The sequence below is a fragment of the Epinephelus lanceolatus genome, chromosome 22 (genome assembly GCF_041903045.1).
Source record: "Epinephelus lanceolatus isolate andai-2023 chromosome 22, ASM4190304v1, whole genome shotgun sequence".
NCBI classification, from domain to species: Eukaryota; Metazoa; Chordata; class Actinopteri; order Perciformes; family Serranidae; genus Epinephelus; species Epinephelus lanceolatus.
The window spans coordinates 15,379,191-15,398,155 of record NC_135755.1 but is presented as its reverse complement, the minus strand read 5'-3'; the positions used below and the strand labels follow the sequence as shown (position 1 = coordinate 15,398,155).

At 41.4% G+C, this 18,965-nt stretch overlaps 1 protein-coding gene across 5 annotated transcripts in view; it reads left to right on the top strand.

The window, feature by feature from the left end:
• The window catches only part of clcn3 (chloride channel 3), a 70,261-nt gene that overhangs the window by 3,906 nt on the left and 47,390 nt on the right, over positions 1-18,965 (top strand). For 3 of the 5 annotated variants that reach the window (XM_033651922.2, XM_033651920.2, XM_033651923.2), the window contains exon 2: positions 6,604-6,785. The exons of 1 other annotated variant lie outside the window; for it this stretch is intronic. In XM_033651922.2, coding sequence (XP_033507813.1) covers positions 6,623-6,785 — 163 coding nt within the window. In that variant the 5' untranslated portion in view covers positions 6,604-6,622. Of the gene's footprint in view, positions 1-6,603; positions 6,786-15,972; positions 16,408-18,965 lie in introns of those variants that run through there. One more of the 5 variants, XM_033651924.2, reaches the window with a different exon arrangement.

The window sequence follows — 18,965 nt, the reverse complement described above, 5'->3', positions numbered from 1 at the left end:
TATCATTGACTGATTATTTAATTGAGTTTACTTGATGTGCAGGCGCACATGATGTCAACTAAATGATTAAATGAAAAGATACTAGATGAATTCTAAGTTGAAAGCTGTAATTACATCTTATAATGTGCCACATTAATAGTGAAGAGCGAGTTCTTTGCATGTTTTCCTGTGTATTATGTTCCCACATTGACATTACAGGCACAACTTGAGCAGTTAGTCAGTGCTGCATGTTGTTGAAGTGCTCTTAATTGTGAGGAGTGAAAGCTCCCTGTTGTGTTGGATCTGCTACGCTGGATGTTTTGCTACAAAGCGATCCATATATCGATTGCCCGCTGCCTTTTGAAGGATGCGTGTCAACTTATCGGCCCCATCTACGGAGGAGGTGTGAGCCTGTCGGTTAGAAGGGAAGGCAAAACGCTGAGTCACATCCCAGCAACAGTCGCCTGGGCAACACCTCCATAGTGACCAGCCGGAGGAAGATAACGGCCCTCTCGCTGCTCAACTAGTTGTGTAACATCAGCAACGTTTTGTTCCCTCGCCGTTGATTATGCCGCTGTTATCGACTGTCACACACACTCCTCCCTCTCCTCAGCTTATCCACGTCCTCAAACAGCAAAATGAAGTCTGACTTGTGGGGTTGTAGCTGCTCAATAATCAACACACTGTGGTCTCCGTGGTGTAATTACTGTTTTGATGACTGTTGCAAAGAATGAAGGGAAACACGAACGACTGTGCTGCAGGCTGTCATAATTATAGCTATCAAGTGTCACCAGCAGAAGGAAATAGGACAAAAGATGGCGTGTCTAATTAAAGCAGACCATCATTAAGAGGCTCAGCAGTTCATCTGATACCAGAACCGTCTGTCTGAGAAGATAATTGCAAACCTTAACATGCATTTTATACTCTCTCTTTGCTTCATCCTCCTGCATGAATCAGCACCTCTGCTGAGCTCAAGTGTGTGTTCAAACTAAGCCACAAAAGCTTAGTTTAATCCAAACAAAATAGTTGAAGAAGGCAAAGAAAGTTTAGTGTGATAAAGTGGGTATTCTCGAAATCATCAGCGACAAAAAGCGACACCACACGGGCTCACCTAGCCGATCTCCGCCCCGACATTCTCCGCAAACAAGCTGAATTGAATTTCCTGGCCACGCTGATTCGATATGGCTCACAGGGAAGTCCTGTCTCATGGTGAATCAGTGCGATTGTTGGCGCAGGGAAAGTTTCTCTTCCCTCTTTGCCTCACATTATAGAGTTTGTGCCAGAGAGGATTAGCGGTCTTCAGTTTCACTGTTGGCGTTTGCAGAAGGCTTTTGTTCATGATAGCTTGTGCTGTGATGTGGTAGCACTGTCATAACAAAGTGTCTGGATATGTTTGTCAGTGGAGAGTGACTTTCACTGCAACACCACACATCTAAAGGTAACAGGTTGACGCTGTTGCAGGGCGTTTTTAAATATTAAAGGGACTCTATATATATTTTTTTCATATCTGTAGTGCTATTCATGAGTCTAGATTATTTTGGTGTCAATGTTTAACCATTAATTGGTTACAAGCCAAGAATATTTTTGACCAGTTATACACATCGGTCTACAGCTTAATTTTACTCCAGTTCACAGCACTGCACACCAACTGGGTTTGGTGGGAGCTAACATTAGCTAGCAGTGCCACTCATTCTGTGATTACTTTGAGTAACGCCATCCCGACCCAAGAGCGTTGGTTTTGGAAACATTGTGTCCACCCTCCAGTCATACCCCCACCCTGAGTAAGCGACTCCATTTGAGCCACAAAACCCCTTTAGCATTGTTAGCTCTGTTAGCAGAGTCAGCACGGCTAGTTGTGCTAACATAGTTAAAAAGAGCTAAAAGGTTTTGCCACTCAAAATGAGGCCTTACCCACTGGCGCTATATGGAGAGTGGCTACCATGTTTCTCCCGTGGGACAGTGTTAGCAGCAGTAATCTCCAAATAGGTACCTAGCTAGATCCCACCGGAACCAGATGGTGCGCAGTGCAGAGTGGACAAGGCTAACGTTAGCTAACAAGTGATGACAGGAGGGTGGGCAGTGGGCACTGTGTCTCTGCATGTTAATGCCGTTAACTGTCTCTAAATGCATACTTGAAATGAGGCACTAAACCTGAGTTAATGAAACGTCGGACTAATAGAAAAGGCCTCTTGTATTTCAAGTCTTTTGCATTTTTTTTTCTTAAAAACTCATGGGTTAGTTACTGGTTAATGGGTGTCAGGCTATCTGAAGAAAAATAACCAAAACGGACACCACTAGTTGGAGCCAACTGTATCACCATGCAGAAGGAAGCGTGCATCTACTAATGAACGAGAGGTTCGTGGTTGTGGCAGTGCAGGATGTAGACATTAATTGCATCCTCCTCGGCTGAGCGGTAATGTTAGCTAGCTCGGTGGTGCTAGGTGAGCTAGCAGTAGATGCACGCTTTCTTCTGTGTGGTGATATTTGGTGGGTGTAGTTCGGTAGACAGAAAATAGTTCCTACATGAAACTGCTTACAACAAGGTCTGTGGATTATCTTGAGTAATCAGGTCATGATTTCTGGAAAGAGACATTGACGTTGAGTTTTTTGTTTTATTTTATTTTGTTTTCTTTATTTTTTGCTCTGTGAGCTCTGCAAGCTGAGAGAAGGTGGACGTCTCTAAGGCTGATATCTCCAACACTCTGCACCTGACACCAAAACAGTCTAGATCGATAAGTACCACTGCACGTAATAGCTAAGAAATATATTTTTGATTTTGGATCGAACTCTCCCTTTAAATAAATCAGAAGTAGAGCCTGACTGACAAATTGTCCATGGAAATAGGTTTGTCATCCAGTTGTAATGCAGAGCTGCCAAAGATAGGTTTGTGAAAGTTTAGAAACTTTTATAAGTAACGTAATTTCTCATTCACCCTGAAACTACATTTAAAAAAAAAAAAAAGTACTTCACCTCTTATTGAATTACATTTTGTGTTCTCTGGCCTTGTCGTTCACTTACAGTCTGCACTAGATAAAAGCATCTTTTAGTTAAAAAAGCACTCTTCACATTTTTAGAGGAATTCATGTCCTTAATCAATGGAGTTGACCCCAACTTTTCTTTGTCTCCACTTCTTTTTCATTGTGGCCTTTTTCCCTGAATGTCACTTTTCAAAGTCCACATCACACTGCAGGAGAGAAAAATCAAGATCAAGCAGAGTTACGTCGAATCCATTCAGGTCAATATGAAGGGGGCTTAGAAATCTATTAGGCACAGGCCTTTTTTCACAGAGACATAGAGGAATAAGGAGTCGCCTGTCAAACCATGACGGATTAGTGAAGATCAGTCAGACTGCAGCAGCAGGGCACATTAAATGTCTTTCTTCTGAACTCTCCTCTTCTTCTTTATCACTCCATCACTCATTCCCTGAGGCTGATGGCCCTTTAACTATCATCAGGTTATCTTCTTAATTTCAGGAGTCATTAACTGTCATCATTCTCTGCCTTTTGAGAATCATGTGAGATCACGTCTTTGCAGTCACAGAGTTGGGTGTAGTTTCCACTTCTTCCACATGGGGGCAAGGTTTGAGCAAAGGTGAGGTGCTGCGTGTCGACACAGATCTGCTCTCTCTGGTCCATCAGTTTTATTCTCATAATCATCCTCATTGTGGAGAGGGTGTTCATGTGACATTTAATCCTTCAGGCTATAAATACACCACTCGGCTGTGCAGCGAATGGAACATTTTAACATCACTGCCAAATATGTTCAAATTTTATCTGACAGAAACAAAAGTAAAAAAGCCAGAAAGCTCATTCCCACCGTAGCTATATGCAATATCACCAACATGTTGTCCAATTTTAAAGGAGTTCCCTTACTTTATTCTCTTTTAATGAATACATGTAACTCTATAGCATTTCCAAAATTGCAAACAAACTTCAGTCGTTAAACTGCGACTAAATTCATACCAGTTTTAAGCACCCAGTGGTTTACATTATTTAGATTAAAATGATCTAATATATGTTCTGTAATTAAAATTTTCTTCCTTAAAAACTATATTCTGCCTTGCTTTTAACTTTAAATCTTTTCCATAGCATGTTTCTTAACTTGTACCTTTACCTTTTAACCCTTAGCTGTATATTGTTTGTTGTTTTGTGACAAATGATTTCTATTTTGACTGGTTTGCATATTAGTTATGTGTTTATTTGAACTTATTTTAGGTTTGCTTATTTATTTTTATTTTCTTTATGTCTTTGTTCATGCTCGGCATCACTGAAAATAAAGGTCTCCCTTAGTTGATTCTCTGGGTCTTAAATAAAGGTTTGAATATATGAAAAAAAAACTAATCTTAAGAATTTCACAAAGCATATAAGTACTATCCACAACAACTGTACTTCTAAAAACAAGTTTTAATATCTAAATCCACATTACCTTTAATATTTAAATAATAGAAGGACATTGTCTGCTAATCTGTCAGTATTTTCTCGATTAATAGATTAGTTATTTGGTCTATGAAAGGTCAGAAAATTGTGGGGGAAAGAAGTCGTTCATTGTTCTCTAAAGCCAAAGATAATGTCCATAAATGTCTTGTTTTGTCCACAGTACAAAAATATTCAGTTTACTTTAATAGAGGGGAAAATAAACCATAAAATATTCACATTTAAGAAGCTGAAATCAGAGAAAATTTTCCTTTTTCTTGTCTTGAATAATTGCTCAAACCAATTAGTTCACTATCAGATTAGTTGGCGGTTAATTTAGGCTAGTAGTTGACACCTAATCAATTAATTGAAGCAGCTCTAGTACTAAAAATAGGGATCTTTTTGAAGTTCAAATCTCAATTCAAAATCAAATAAGAGATATATTTATCACTGGGTACTTATTCCTCATATATGTTGTATTGTGTGCACATAATAGTGCATTCCAACACTCTGCTGTCTTTGTATTTAGTACCAGATTACATAGTTATTTCAAGGAAAATAATTAGGAAGAGGGAAGAGTAGCAGCTGTGAAGCTGCTACTCTTCCCTCTTCCATCACTGTGCGCTCCAATATTCCTGTCAGACTGTCTCTCTAATTGCTCAAGGTTATCTGGACCTTGAAGACGTAGTTACATATTTGTATTTGTGTGTCTGTGCTGTCATTTTTACCAGTTGTATTGGCAGTTGACACCTTTTGTCAGCCAAGAACTCTTGGACATAAAAGGCAATTTACCTGGATTGCTAAAACTGGAGATGTTAATTAAAAACACAACACAGACAGTAGAAGATTAATGTTGGAAATGAAGGACTTAATGTGCAGTAGGGGCAGGGTCTGTGAGAGGCTTCCAGACGTTTAATAATCTTGAAAATTTTCATTTTGATAAATGTCTGTTATGTCACTACCTATCACTGAATGAGGTAACACAATAGTGACTGAGCCTATGACCCTCTACGAATTGCGAGAAAAATCAAAAACAGCGCCCTCGCACACATTGAAACATACATATATATCAAAACAGTCAACTTGTTCAACCACCTGAAAACACCACACTCTGCAGTATGATGAATGCATGAAGGCCAAACAGAATAAAGTTGCTATTGTTACCTCACTTATTCCTGGTCCTTGTCCAGTGTTAGCGACACTACAGCAGCTACAGTGGATGCCACCTGACATGTTCCACCCACTCAAACACCGTTGCAGACAACGTACCCCCCCTCAAGGCAACAGTACTCCCCAATGGCAGTGGCCCCCCAGCAGAAAAAAGCACCGTGCCACACTGCAAACACTGCTCAGGAATAGCCTGTGGAGCGTGACAAAAAGTTCAAAGTGTCGACCTGGCTTCTAAATTTCCCAGGTCCCAATCTGCTCAAGGATTCTTGTGATGTGCCGCTACCCCAGATGTACCCCTAATCCAAGGTGGGGCCTCCTTGGATCGGACTTTGCTCTGTCCTGCCGAGGCATGGATACGGGATCTCTGGGAGTGTCCTGCGGTGTCTGGCACCAGTGTGTTGGCGGCAGATCCATTTAGTCCAGTGGGTTGTGAGGTGGGTTAACGGCACATGCCACAGATGCTCATTCAGATTGGGATCTGGGGAATTTGGAGGTCAGGTTGACACTTTGAGGTCTTTGTCACATTCCTTGGGCCATTCCTGAGCGATGTTCACAGTGTCGCATGGTGGAAACGGGGGTCTTTGAGACTTTAACTTTACTTGACTTTAACAGTTTTGAAAATTACATGGAAAAAGGACATTGGGCACTATTTTTCTCTTGGCTTCCCAGTGAAGGCACCAGTTGCCTCATTCTCCAAGAAATGTCATGGGGTATAACAGGATGTGACCAGATGATTTATCTTTGAGCTCAGGTTTGTGTTGTCTGAGAACAAGCTCTGGAATCTGTTTCCTGTGGTGTGCCGATGATTTTTTGCTGGACTATGAATGTGTGTCTGACTTAAATCTCTCCATCCCAGCGTCACTGTCTGTGTGTCCTGTTTTCCTGTGTGTCAGTATGCACATTAACAACACCCCCTTCTCATCTGTGTACCTGACAGACCCCCTTCACCTTGTAGACTCTATAATCTAGCATCTTCACAACACGGTGTGTATATCTCCACCACTCCCCTCCTTCCTTCCCTCCCTCCCTCCTTATCATCCAGGGCACCGGCGCGTTGCTAAATGGAGTCGGAGCAGCTGTACCACAGAGGCTACTGCAGGAACAGCTACAACAGCATCGCCAGCGCCAGCAGCGACGAGGAGCTGCTGGATGGAGCCGGCGTCATCATGGACTTCCACACCACCGAGGATGACAACCTGCTGGATGGGGACGCTGCCTCCCCAGGTAGGGAGAGTGGGATGTGTCCCCCCAAGCTGTGTGATTGGTCCTGGACCTTTTGAGCTTCCCTTCCAAGACCCAGGCCTGACCAACCCTCATCGTCCAATCAGATAGGACCTTTCCTTGAATTCTCAGTGAGCCTCCCATTGCTCCCCCTGTTCTTTCTGTTGCTGCGTCTTGAAGTCCAAAATCAAGTTTGTCTCCTGCTGAGCACACACGTTGCTGCTCTGGCTATGAGTCACCCCACTGCTGATGTCAAGACGCATCAAGTGTGTGTTCGCTCGTGTGTGTTGCTGTCCCATGGTGCAGTCGCTCTGCCATCTGCCCCCTCCTCATCTTCATCTGCACCCATCAGCTGCTCTCCATGCAGTCTTGTCACACCCTACAGACACCTGCCGCCCAGCGTCATTCATCTGTCCATCCAGCATCATAATCCTGCCCCCTTTCCACTGAAGCAGCCTCACAAATGGTTAGAAAACTATTAACTGATATAAAATGGCCCGGAAATTTGGCTACTGTCACCTGCTAGTAACAAAATTACCTGAGCTCAGAAGTTAGCCTTAAGAGGTTTTGACCCCATCTCATGGTCTTCAGCAAATGGAGCTGGCTCTGATGACCTAAGGGAGGCCCTTAAAGATGTACTATGTAGGTCAGGACGTTTATTGGCTGCAACCTCTGGGCTGTAGTGTGTATAGCCCCAAACAAATACCGATGCACAGTTGAGGTCAGGACTTTATGAAAAGGTAGCAACATGTATAAGCAGCACGCATCCAAGAGGAAGCTTCAAACATCACGGACATGGTGCCGGAAAAAAAAAAAAAAGAAAAGAAATATCGCAAGCGAAGCACCAAGCAGCAAAGCTTGTTCCAAAATGAAAGTGAATTTGATGTTAGCTTTCACTAATGCAGGTGAGCACTGAAAGAGCGTCACTAACTAAGCCATACAAAGTTATCTCAACAAGGTAACATACTAGCTTTGTCAGACCTTTCAACCAAACCTCATGGTCTTCATCAGCAAATTTAACTGGCTCATGTACTCAAAATATGTTGAGCGGCAGCTAATTAAAAATAGGAAAAACAATTGTTTTCCCATTTAAAAGCTACGTAGTTTAAATTATTTGTGAATTCAGATGCATTATTATTAAATTGATTCTTAGAAAAATTTTAATTTCTCCAGGTCATTAAAGCTATACGATGCAGAAATTGTTGGTTACTGTTTGTAAACGCAGCTTTCAAACTTGGCCCCTCCTCCTTACACCGCTTTTAATGCTAGCTGCTGTTGTAATATTACATTTGTTGTAATGGAAAAGCCAATATCTTAGCAAGCTAACTAAGCTAACTGCCTGCACCTACCTGTCCAACAGGAAACAGGCCAACTCTTGAGTCCGTCCTTTCCTTCAGTGTTCACCAAGGGAAGTGAAAGCCAACCCCCGGTTCACTCTTGTTTTGAACAAGCTTTGTCCACTTGGCCTTTTGCTCTACTATATTTGCAGGTTCTTTCAGTGTTCTTGATGTGTGCTGCTTCAGATCAGATCAGAAATACTTTGTTGATCCCCAGGAGGAAATTGTGATACGTTACAGTCACTCTGATATATAGCAAAGAGAATTATATTAAAGTAGAAATCAGAAGAATGAAAATAAGTATTTAAAGATATAAAAATATGTGCGCTATGTTACAATGTTCAACATTAGTAAAATAAAAATAATATGTGTATTATGCTAAGTATATAAAGTATGTAAAAATGCTCTGGCACCTGGGGTCTCATTTATAAACATTGCGTACTTACATAACAAGGCCTGAAAGAGGCGTACGCCACTTCCCACGCAAGAGTTGTGATGTATAAAAACAGACTTGATAGGAGACACTTTGACCCATGCCTATGAACATTTTGGAGATGGGAAATCAGAGACGCAGATGGTGAGATGGAAGCCTGATTGTAGAAATTGTCAAATATGTTTTGGCACGTTTAGCATTTTAGCTTAGATGTTAGCGTACTGTTAGCATGTTAATACGCATATGAACAACTATTGGATGGTAGGTTTAGCATCACCTTTAGCATCTTAAGATGTTAGCATACTGTTAGCATGTTAATACGCATATGAACAACTATTAGATGGTAGGTTTAGCATCACATTTAGCATTTTAAGATGTCAGCATACTGTTAGCATGTTAATATGCATATAAACAACTATTGGATGGTATTGTTTTATAAATGAGACCCCTGGTTGCTACCTTTTTATAAAGTCCCAGCCTCAGCTGCGTTGCCAAGGATCGTTGCTAGCACAGAAAATATGAAAATACAGGCAGAGGGCAGAGTCAGTCCAGAAAAATAAACTGCAACACACTCAGAGTGGGTCATAAGTGACGACTGAGAGGGATTACATTTGTATGACAACGTTTTTTAGGAAAATTGCGCATAGTATATCTTAAACATTATTTGTTGTTTTTATTTATTTATATAAAAATCCAGTTTTGTTTGAATTATTTACTAATGAATACATGAATTTAACCATTTAAACAATTATTGAGTTGCTTTATAACCATTTGTAAGGCTCTCCAAGTACTCCTCATTTTAAGTTATTTTTCCACCTATCATCATTTGTTTACTCATCATGCACATCTTACTTGACTTGTTGTTCTCTCCACAACATAACTATGACTGTTCCTGCACCAAACTTTACTCTGCATGGTTTTATGTTTTTGTCCACTCCTGTATCCTGTCTATCCTGTTTCCATCCACCATCTTGACCTCGTCACCTTCTTAACACTCGTGCTTCCTGTTTCCCGCAGTTTGTTTTGTGGTTTTTACATGTGCTTTGGCCTTGCTCGTTGTTCCTCCTCCGCCTCGCTTTGTGGCTTATGTGGATTGGTCCTTCCTGTCAGGTTAGCAGTGAAAGATAGGTGGGTGTTAGTCATAACACAGACACGTGGCCGAGCCTCTGTTTTTATTGTATTCATAAGTGCGTCATCGGCTGGCTAAATATAGAAGAGCTTAGGTGGAGCGCAGTATACAAATGACACACAGTGATTGTAGTTTATTAAAGATACATGATTTATTACGCACTTTTAAAAGAGCATGTTGTAGCATGGTGTTTTGTGCTTAAGATCATGACCTCATTCACAGTTAGACTGCCACAAATCACCTCTGCCATGCTGCTTGCTGTCTGGCTGCCATACTACATAATTATAGTCATACTTGTCATTCCAGTGCAGTCACCTGTTTCTCATTCATTCAGGAGCTGTGTGGCACCTCTGACTGATATATGTGGTGTCACATCGACATCTGATCTGCTGCATCCTGTTTGCACTTCCTTGTCTGAGTAATTATGCTGACTCCTCTCTTTAGTTTTGACTCGCAGCTGATCAAACAGAAAAGGCACATACTGAAGGGGTTCCACAGTGCTTCCATGTTGGTTTTGTGTGAAATCCATATGCTCTTTGAACGCAGACAGAGCACTGAAGTTAGTGAACCAGTGTGTTTGTGCTGGTATAAAGACACTTTGGTCTGTTTAAACTCTCTCCTAAGTGAGCAGCAGAAAGAGGTATTTTCTGTCCATTAGAGTTGGATGATGAAGATTATCTGCCTTTATTTAAGTCAGTTTAAGAACACAGTGAAAAATAAAAATGCACAGGGTTGGATACTATTCATGTTTGAATCAGTAACAGTACTGGTGCCACATAGGGGTGGAATATCATGATACAATATTATATCGATTCTTTGGACAACGATACGATACTTGCAGATATTACAAAGTCTGCCACAATACGATTTTGATACGATGCGGTTCAAGTCCTGTTTATACGACAACGATTTTAACCGAAAACGGTAAACTTAGGTTGCGTTTTTGGCTGATGGTTTACATGACAGCGGTGTTTTAGGTGCTTGAAAACGCAACGTTTTGAAAACGGATTCCAGAGTGCAATTTGTTGGAAACAGCACCGTCTCCATTGTCATGTAAACTTGCAATATGCAGCTCCTCTGAAAACGGAGACTTTTCACACATGTGCAATACAGTTCCAGTCACTAGGCATTCGCGTGAAAGTCGACCATCACAACAACAATGGCGGACTTCGGAGCTCTGTTTGTGCTGCTCACCCTGTTGAATTTAGCAACGCTTCTCAAGCAAAGCGTAGATTTACTGTAGCAACTCCACCTTGTCGTCCTGTCCAGACAAACGTTCGTTCGGTTGCCATTTTGTTTGTTTCACCGCTCCATAGAAGAAAACGCATGTACGCAGGCCCATGTTGTTTCAATACAAAGTCAAACTGCCAACTACTGGCCTGGCATGTATACTACAGTGTTTTTGGTCATTTTTGCGCATCCATGTACACAGTGATTGTTATCAAAATGTTACTGTTATTGCAGTGATAGTTTTGGCTCGTTGGGAAGCCAACGGAGCTTCGTGGCCTGCTTTGGGGCACTTTGCAGCATGTACACCTTTTTCCGGAAGCCGGCCATGAATATGCGGGCAGCCTTGGAGCGTTTTGCGGTGCTTCCACCTCCTGTCTGAACCTTGCGTTCTCACTCAGGTGTACTCTTGGGTACCAAAACTTGGCACTGATTGATTTAAGCTCAATCCTTATGCGGTAGTACGAATGGTTCCCTTAAAAGTATCGAGTTCAGCACCCAGCCCTAGTTGTGTTGAAAGTGAACTGGACAAGTTGCTTGTAGAAAACACAGACCTTTCCCCTGCCAGTTATTCTACTATTATCTTCCATCTCCTTTCTCTGAGGTGTAACCTTCTTCCGTCTAAGTCTGGTCACAGCTTTTCCTGTTTTGCACTGACAAGACTGCAGCAAGACTCGTATTCATGCAGCTATCTGTATCAAGAGTTAAGAGGTAAAGTGAACATCTAATACACACTTTCACTCTGTTGTTTGGTGTTGCCCACGTAAAAGCACACAGTTCTGTGGGAAGGTTGCTATGATGCCCAGAAGAAAGGAACATCAGAAAAGTGTTTCTAAGGTTACACCGTGTACTAATGGTCTAATGTAGTTCCTATAACAGATTGAATGTGCCTGGTAATTGTGGTACTTTTCCTCCTTGACAGTACTTACACTTTTAATAACAAGTCGCAGAATACTAAAACCTGCTTCTTAACCACTGTAAGGTTGTCTGCTTTGTAGAAACACCACTCACAGAAACAGTGATAGACTGAGATTACAGTTTTATATTACAGTGTACGTCTGACTGGCTGCATCTATAGATTTCCCCAGTGAATATCCTCCTGACTTCAGTTGCATGATGTGTAGTAAAGTGTATCAGTGATATAACGACTCTGGAGTCTAGACTCAACCTATTCATTATTAATAGAAGGAGACTGTGGGTGACCAGGCTGTTCAGGAGGGCACACGTAGATGACTTAACTATATGGGCAACCATGTACAGTGCAACAGGATGCATACACAAGAGTAGGTAGTGTTGCAGCAAAGGCAACATTGTAACCTAAATCAGAAAGGATGCTTTTTTGTCAGCTGTATTTATGTTCATTTGTGTCTTAAGCTAAAAACTAACATTGGTATTTCAACATTAGCATTTACCTCAAAGCACAGTGAATGTTTACAGGCACACTGTTAGCATGTTAATACACATATAAACAAGTATTGGATGGTAGGTTTAGCATCACATTTAGCATTTTAAAGTGTTGAATCTGAATCTGAATATTCTACCCATTAATATGTTTATACAAGTGTATGATGGCTATAAAATAAAATTTGTTTGGTTTTCATAGCCTTATAATTATGCTTTTATATATATATATATATATATATATATATATATATATATCAAGGGCCTTGCTTTAGAGAGGTCGCCATCTTGCGCCGCCATGTATGTAAGGCAGCCTGAGAGGACAATCCAGCCAGCCGGAGAACGCGTTTCGCGTGTATAAATGAACCAACGAAGACAGCGGAAGGAAGGAAGAAGGAGGAAGAAACAGCAGAGTGTTAGTAGTTCGTTGATAGAGAGTAGTGAAAAGTTTTTTTAGTTATAAAGTTTGCGAATGGACCACACTTACCACGCAACAGGAGAGAATGAACCCGAACCGTCATCTGCGAGGAAAAGAAGACGCAACTTCACTCCTTGTGATGCACTCTCTGCGGCGCTTTTCCTCCTGGTGATATATCTCCCAACGATGGTAGCACCGAATCCCATTCTGTGCATTCAGCCTCTCGTCTCACCCGCTCAGCATCAAACACATGGAGTTCCTCATCTGTGTACTCCGGCTCAAACAGGTATGGCTCTGGGTCTGTGTCCGCTACAAGAAACTCTTTAAAATCGCGTTCAAAGTCGTCCATTGCAGCTACTATAGTCCGGAGATATTGCTAGGCTAAATAAACAGCTGAGCTCTGTTTACCGGCTACGCTGTCAGTCAGTGTGCGGGCTGGAGATTGGTGCAGCAGAGAGGGGAGGGGGGGTCCCCACTCAGAATGGTAAATGAGTATGTGTGTATGAAGTGTGTCTGTTACGCTAGAAGAGTCAGAGTTTGGGATGGAGTGGAGTGTTACTGGAGTTTCTGGAGTGCTCAAATAAACGGGCCTTTTTCCCGAACGCTCCTCTGGTCTCCTGCTCGTGAGGGATTCATTACAATATCGTAACATGGCTTAGATTTCTAAGTAAACATACAACTCGTCGCTAGATAGACCTACTCCTGAAAAAGTTGTGCGCAAGGCTTTTTGTGCCTATGAGGCCACCGTCATTTACCCGACGGGAGGGGTGAGCGAGTGAGCCCTGCAATCTAGAATTTGACCACTGATGTCACTGTTTTCAACCCATTTTACACACTGGGCCTTTAACAACTAGGGGTGTAACGGTACACAAAAATCTCGGTTCGGTACGTACCTCGGTACACAAGTCACGGTTTGTTTGTTTTTTCGGTACAGTAATGAAAAAAATAGACAACTATTAAATATCTTTTACTTATTGGTAACCTTATTAAAACATACCACCACAGCAGTTAACTCTTTTTACACAATTTTTGAATGAAACAAATATATATAAAATCCTGCTTTTTCACATTGTTTGAATGAAAATAGAAATATAAAAGTGAAAAATAAATCCTGCTGTTTTTTTAACACATTTTTTGAATGAAAAATATAAATATACATTTCTGCTTTAACAGTTTTACTCAATTAAAATAAAAAATATAGTGCAGCTGGTCAGCTTTAAAGCCTGCTCAGATTCAGTTTTACTAGGAACTTACTTAGCTTTCCCACTTTGTTAAAGTGCAGTAAACAAAACATGCTTATATCTAAAGTGCAGCTTAAACAATTTTACTCAACTCCAATGGCGTTGATTATTTCTTTAGCGCGATGGTCAGGGAAACGCTCTTTCTTTTTAAACAACGACGATATCGTAGTTTGCACCAGATTGCTTTTTTTAGTCATACCGGTTAACATTCAAACTCGGGTGGTGTCGCTTTAGATGCGTTAGCATGTTAGACGTGTTTCCAAGTACATACCCGACCGCTGTTCCGCAGTGTCGGCACACTGCTTTTGTCTTGTCAACTTGTTTATTTCCATCTTCGTATTTTACCCTGAAACCAAAGTGTTCCCAAACGGAGGACTTAAGGTTTGCGGGTGGGTCTTCAGGTTCGTCAGGCTCACTTGCCATGTTGTCACAATGCAAGAATGCGCTGCACAAAGTGACAGCAGAGATTTACGGGACTCGGTCCATCACTCAATTATGTCTGTCGGGGAACTAGATATTTTAAATGGTTCGGCTCGCAACAACGGAATTAAAATAAAACAAAATAAAATAATATCCTGCGCCCAATAATTCGGTACAGGGTCGTGCCGAACCGAAAGTCGCGTACCGAACAGTTCGACACAAATACATGTACCATTACGGCCCTATTAACAACTATTAGACAGTAGTTTTTGTATCACATTGAGTTTTTAAGATGTTAGCATAGTGTTAACTTGTAAACATATTATTTAGTACATTACTTGATGTTGTGCATGTTAGCTTATTATCTTATGTTAACTCTGGTAAACAGCTACTCAGTGTACACCCTAAAAAATGATTCATAAAGTTGGTGGATAACGCTTAAAATTAGGAACTTATTCAGCATAAAAAATGACGTTTGTCACATTAATGTGTTTTAGTCAGTTGACCACTCATTTTTAAGAAGTAAACATTTTTGAGTAGTATGGAATTAAAATAAATAGTAACTTAAATAAAATAATTTGACCACTAAATATCACCCACAACTTTTGGATAGATATTAAGTTGGTTCAATCTGATTAAGGTTTTTGAGATGTTGTACTTATCTAATTGAGTTTGTCAGATTATAAAAGACTTGTAGGATTTACTCAATATTGCCGGAGTTGGCACTACTTAAAAAGATGCATGCAAATTGTTACCTTATTTTTTAAAGTTGAACCAATGGATTCTTTTTTTGGATTGTACAGTAACATATATGTGTAGGGCTTTTATCATGAAAGGTAAGAACAGAAGGTATGTGCTGTTTTAGTTGAGGTTGAATTGGTTATTCAAGTTTGCGGGCTTGTTGGTTTGGACTTCAGGGCCCTCGTGTCATTGTTTTGTAATGCTCATAAATAGGCACAGCTAAGTTTTTGATGACTTTATTTTGAGGTGCAAAAAAACAAAAAAAAAAAAAAGTACGAAAAAAAAATATTGAAGTGCAAATTAATCACAGAAAAAAGGCATTTATAAGTTTTGCTCTTTGTCTATGCCCCATCACATCACATTGGGGTAGTAGAGATTGTGCTTATCTTCTGTATGTGTGTTTACTTAAGTGGGAATGGCTACCATGTCAGCGTCTCCAGTCTCTGTGTGGTGATTAGCCTCTCACTCCTTTCCTCTGAAACTGGACCCCTGGGCAGTTTACTCTGAAAGGTGAAAGTGTGGGGTAACCCTAACCTGCCACTTACACTGTAACTGCTGCAAATACAGAGTGAGCATCAGTAAATGACGAAATCTGACAAATACTTGTGTATCAACAGGTTGAACAGAGGCTAACAATCATTTATAAGAACAAGAGGGACTTTGTCCTTCGTCCTTCAGCCGAGGTCCCTAACTACTGTTTGACCTGCCTGTCTTGTTTTGTCAGTATTTTCGGACTGTATTGTAACGCACTACTGTATCTGCCTTGGCTCCACCCACACGTGCAAGGACATTGCCATGAACTAGTAGGGCTGCCAGCTGGTGTGAGCTAGCATTTCAGGAAATCTCTGGATGACAGTTCCTCCTTGAGGCTGGTGCGCTGCCTGTCTCTGCCTCCCTGTGCTATTTTTACGTCGTAGTGAGGGGTGGGCTCATAGGAGAGCTTGTAAAGCCCTCCTCTGGGCTGAAACTGCAGAGTGAGCAAAGAGGGCCGGCTCACTCTGTGGTCCCGTGGTGATTTTCGCTGGAACTTTTTGTTTGCTTGAAAGAAGTAATGGAGATAAATGGAGCAGTGCTTTGGGAAGTTTGAGCTCAGAAGGATTCATTCTGGTTCTTTTTAACTCACTGGATTAAAGAGACTTGACACACTTTTCTGTTTCAAACTTCATGTTGTGGTTTTGCTGTTTTGTTGTTCTGACTGGGACTTGTTGAGCAGAGAGGGGACAAACTATGGCTGAAACCACCTGTGTAATTGCCTAGCAACAGGAGCCCCGCTGACAGGTAAGGGACCATTTAGGATCAAGCAAAGACCTTTTTATATTATAGTGAAAACAAAGGTACAGCGTGTGAAATGTCAGCGTCCTATTGTTTATGCCTGGGAACTGGAAGACGTGACTTATGCTGCATTGTTTCATATAATAACACACAATCACACATGTTTACAAAACACCTTCTGCCATCAAATACAGAGACTGTGTGATCCCTTTTGGATTCAACACAAGAAACCCACTGCAGCTCAGAGGGGTGTAAAGACAGGAAAGTGGGGAGGGTTCCCCTACATCAGGGTCAGTAACGTCTGGCTTGCGTTATGGCATGTATGCTACGAGACGTTCAGATTATATCTCACATCCTCCCTGTAGAGTCACCGTGAAAGAGGAAGATTAAGCAGCTGTTGTGCATCTGATATTGTAGTCACTTTTTGCCCATCTTCAAAACACACTTTCTCTCTGCGTGCTGCAGCAGAGGCATCTACTGCAGTGGAATTTATTCAGCAATACCCAAAATAACAAGGCAGATTGGCAAATAACTGCCATGGGGAAATAGTTATTTCTTGTTTGTGCAACCACAAAGCTTTCTTTCATTTCATCTATGAATAGGCTATTGATTTTGGGCCGCTGTGTAAAGTTTTCTTCTTTATACAGTACAGGCCAAAAGTTTGGACACACCTTCTCATTCAATGCGTTTTCTTTATTTTCATGACTATTTACATTGTAGATTCTCATTGAAGGCATCAAAACTATGAATGAACACGTGGAGTTATGTACTTAACAAAAAAAAGTGAAATAACTGAAAACATGTTTTATATTCTAGTTTCTTCAAAATAGCCACCCTTTGCTCTGATTACTGCTTTGCACACTCTTGGCATTCTCTCGATAAGCTTCAAGAGGTAGTCACCTGAAATGGTTTCCACTTCACAGGTGTGCCTTATCAGGGTTAATTAGTGGAATTTCTTGCTTTATCAATGGGGTTGGAACCATCAGTTGTGTTGTGCAGAAGTCAGGTTAATACACAGCCGACAGCCCTATTGGACAACTGTTAAAATTCATATTATGGCAATAACCAATCAGCTAACTAAAGAAAAACGAGTGGCCATCATTACTTTAAGAAATGAAGGTCAGTCAGTCCAGAAAATTGCAAAAACTTTAAATGTGTCCCCAAGTGGAGTCGCAAAAACCATCAAGCGCTACAACGAAACTGGCACACATGAGGACCGACCCAGGAAAGGAAGACCAAGAGTCACCTCTGCTTCTGAGGATAAGTTCATCCGAGTCACCAGCCTCAGAAATCGCAAGTTAACAGCAGCTCAGATCAGAGACCAGATGAATGCCACACAGAGTTCTAGCAGCAGACCCATCTCTAGAACAACTGTTAAGAGGAGACTGCGCCAATCAGGCCTTCATGGTCAAATAGCTGCTAGGAAACCACTGCTAAGGAGAGGCAACAAGCAGAAGAGATTTGTTTGGGCCAAGAAACACAAGGAATGGACATTAGACCAGTGGAAATCTGTGCTTTGGTCTGATGAGTCCAAATTTGAGATCTTTGGTTCCAACCGCCGTGTCTTTGTGAGACGCAGAAAAGGTGAACGGATGGATTCCACATGCCTGGTTCCCACTGTGAAGCATGGAGGAGGAGGTGTGATGGTGTGGGGGTGTTTTGCTGGTGACACTGTTGAGGATTTATTCAAAATTGAAGGCACACTGAACCAGCATGGCTACCACAGCATCCTGCAGCGACATGCCATCCCATCCGGTTTGCGTTTAGTTGGACGATCATTTATTTTTCAACAGGACAATGACCCCAAACACACCTCCAGGCTGTGTAAGGGCTATTTGACCAAGAAGGAGAGTGATGGAGTGCTGCGGCAGATGACCTGGCCTCCACAGTCACCGGACCTGAACCCAATCGAGATGGTTTGGGGTGAGCTGGACCGCAGAGTGAAGGCAAAGGGGCCAACAAGTGCTAAACACCTCTGGGAACTCCTTCAAGACTGTTGGAAAACCATTTCAGGTGACTACCTCTTGAAGCTCATGGAGAGAATGCCAAGAGTGTGCAAAGCAGTAATCAGAGCAAAGGGTGGCTATTTTGAAGAAACTAGAATATAAAACATGTTTTCAGTTATTTCACCTTTTTTTGTTAAGTACATAACTCCACATGTGTTCATTCATAGTTTTGATGCCTTCAGTGAGAATCTACAATGTAAATAGTCATGAAAATAAAGAAAACACATTGAATGAGAAGGTGTGTCCAAACTTTTGGCCTGTACTGTATGTTACAGCTGTAAACAGAGATTGACCAATGTGACCTTTTCTCTTCCAATACCTCAACTTAAAGGAACAGTACGTAAGATTTAAGGGCATTTCGTGGTATCTAGCAGTGAGGATTGTACATTGCCATCAGCTGAAACTTCTCCTGGTTAGAACTCCTTCACTATTCACTGTTCAGGAGGTTTTTACCAGGAGCTGAATTATCCACAGAGGGCTCCTCCTCTCCAAAACAAACAGTCCAGGTGATTAAAACCGGTAAAAAATACTGAATAAAGCAGTTTTATGTAGGGCTGT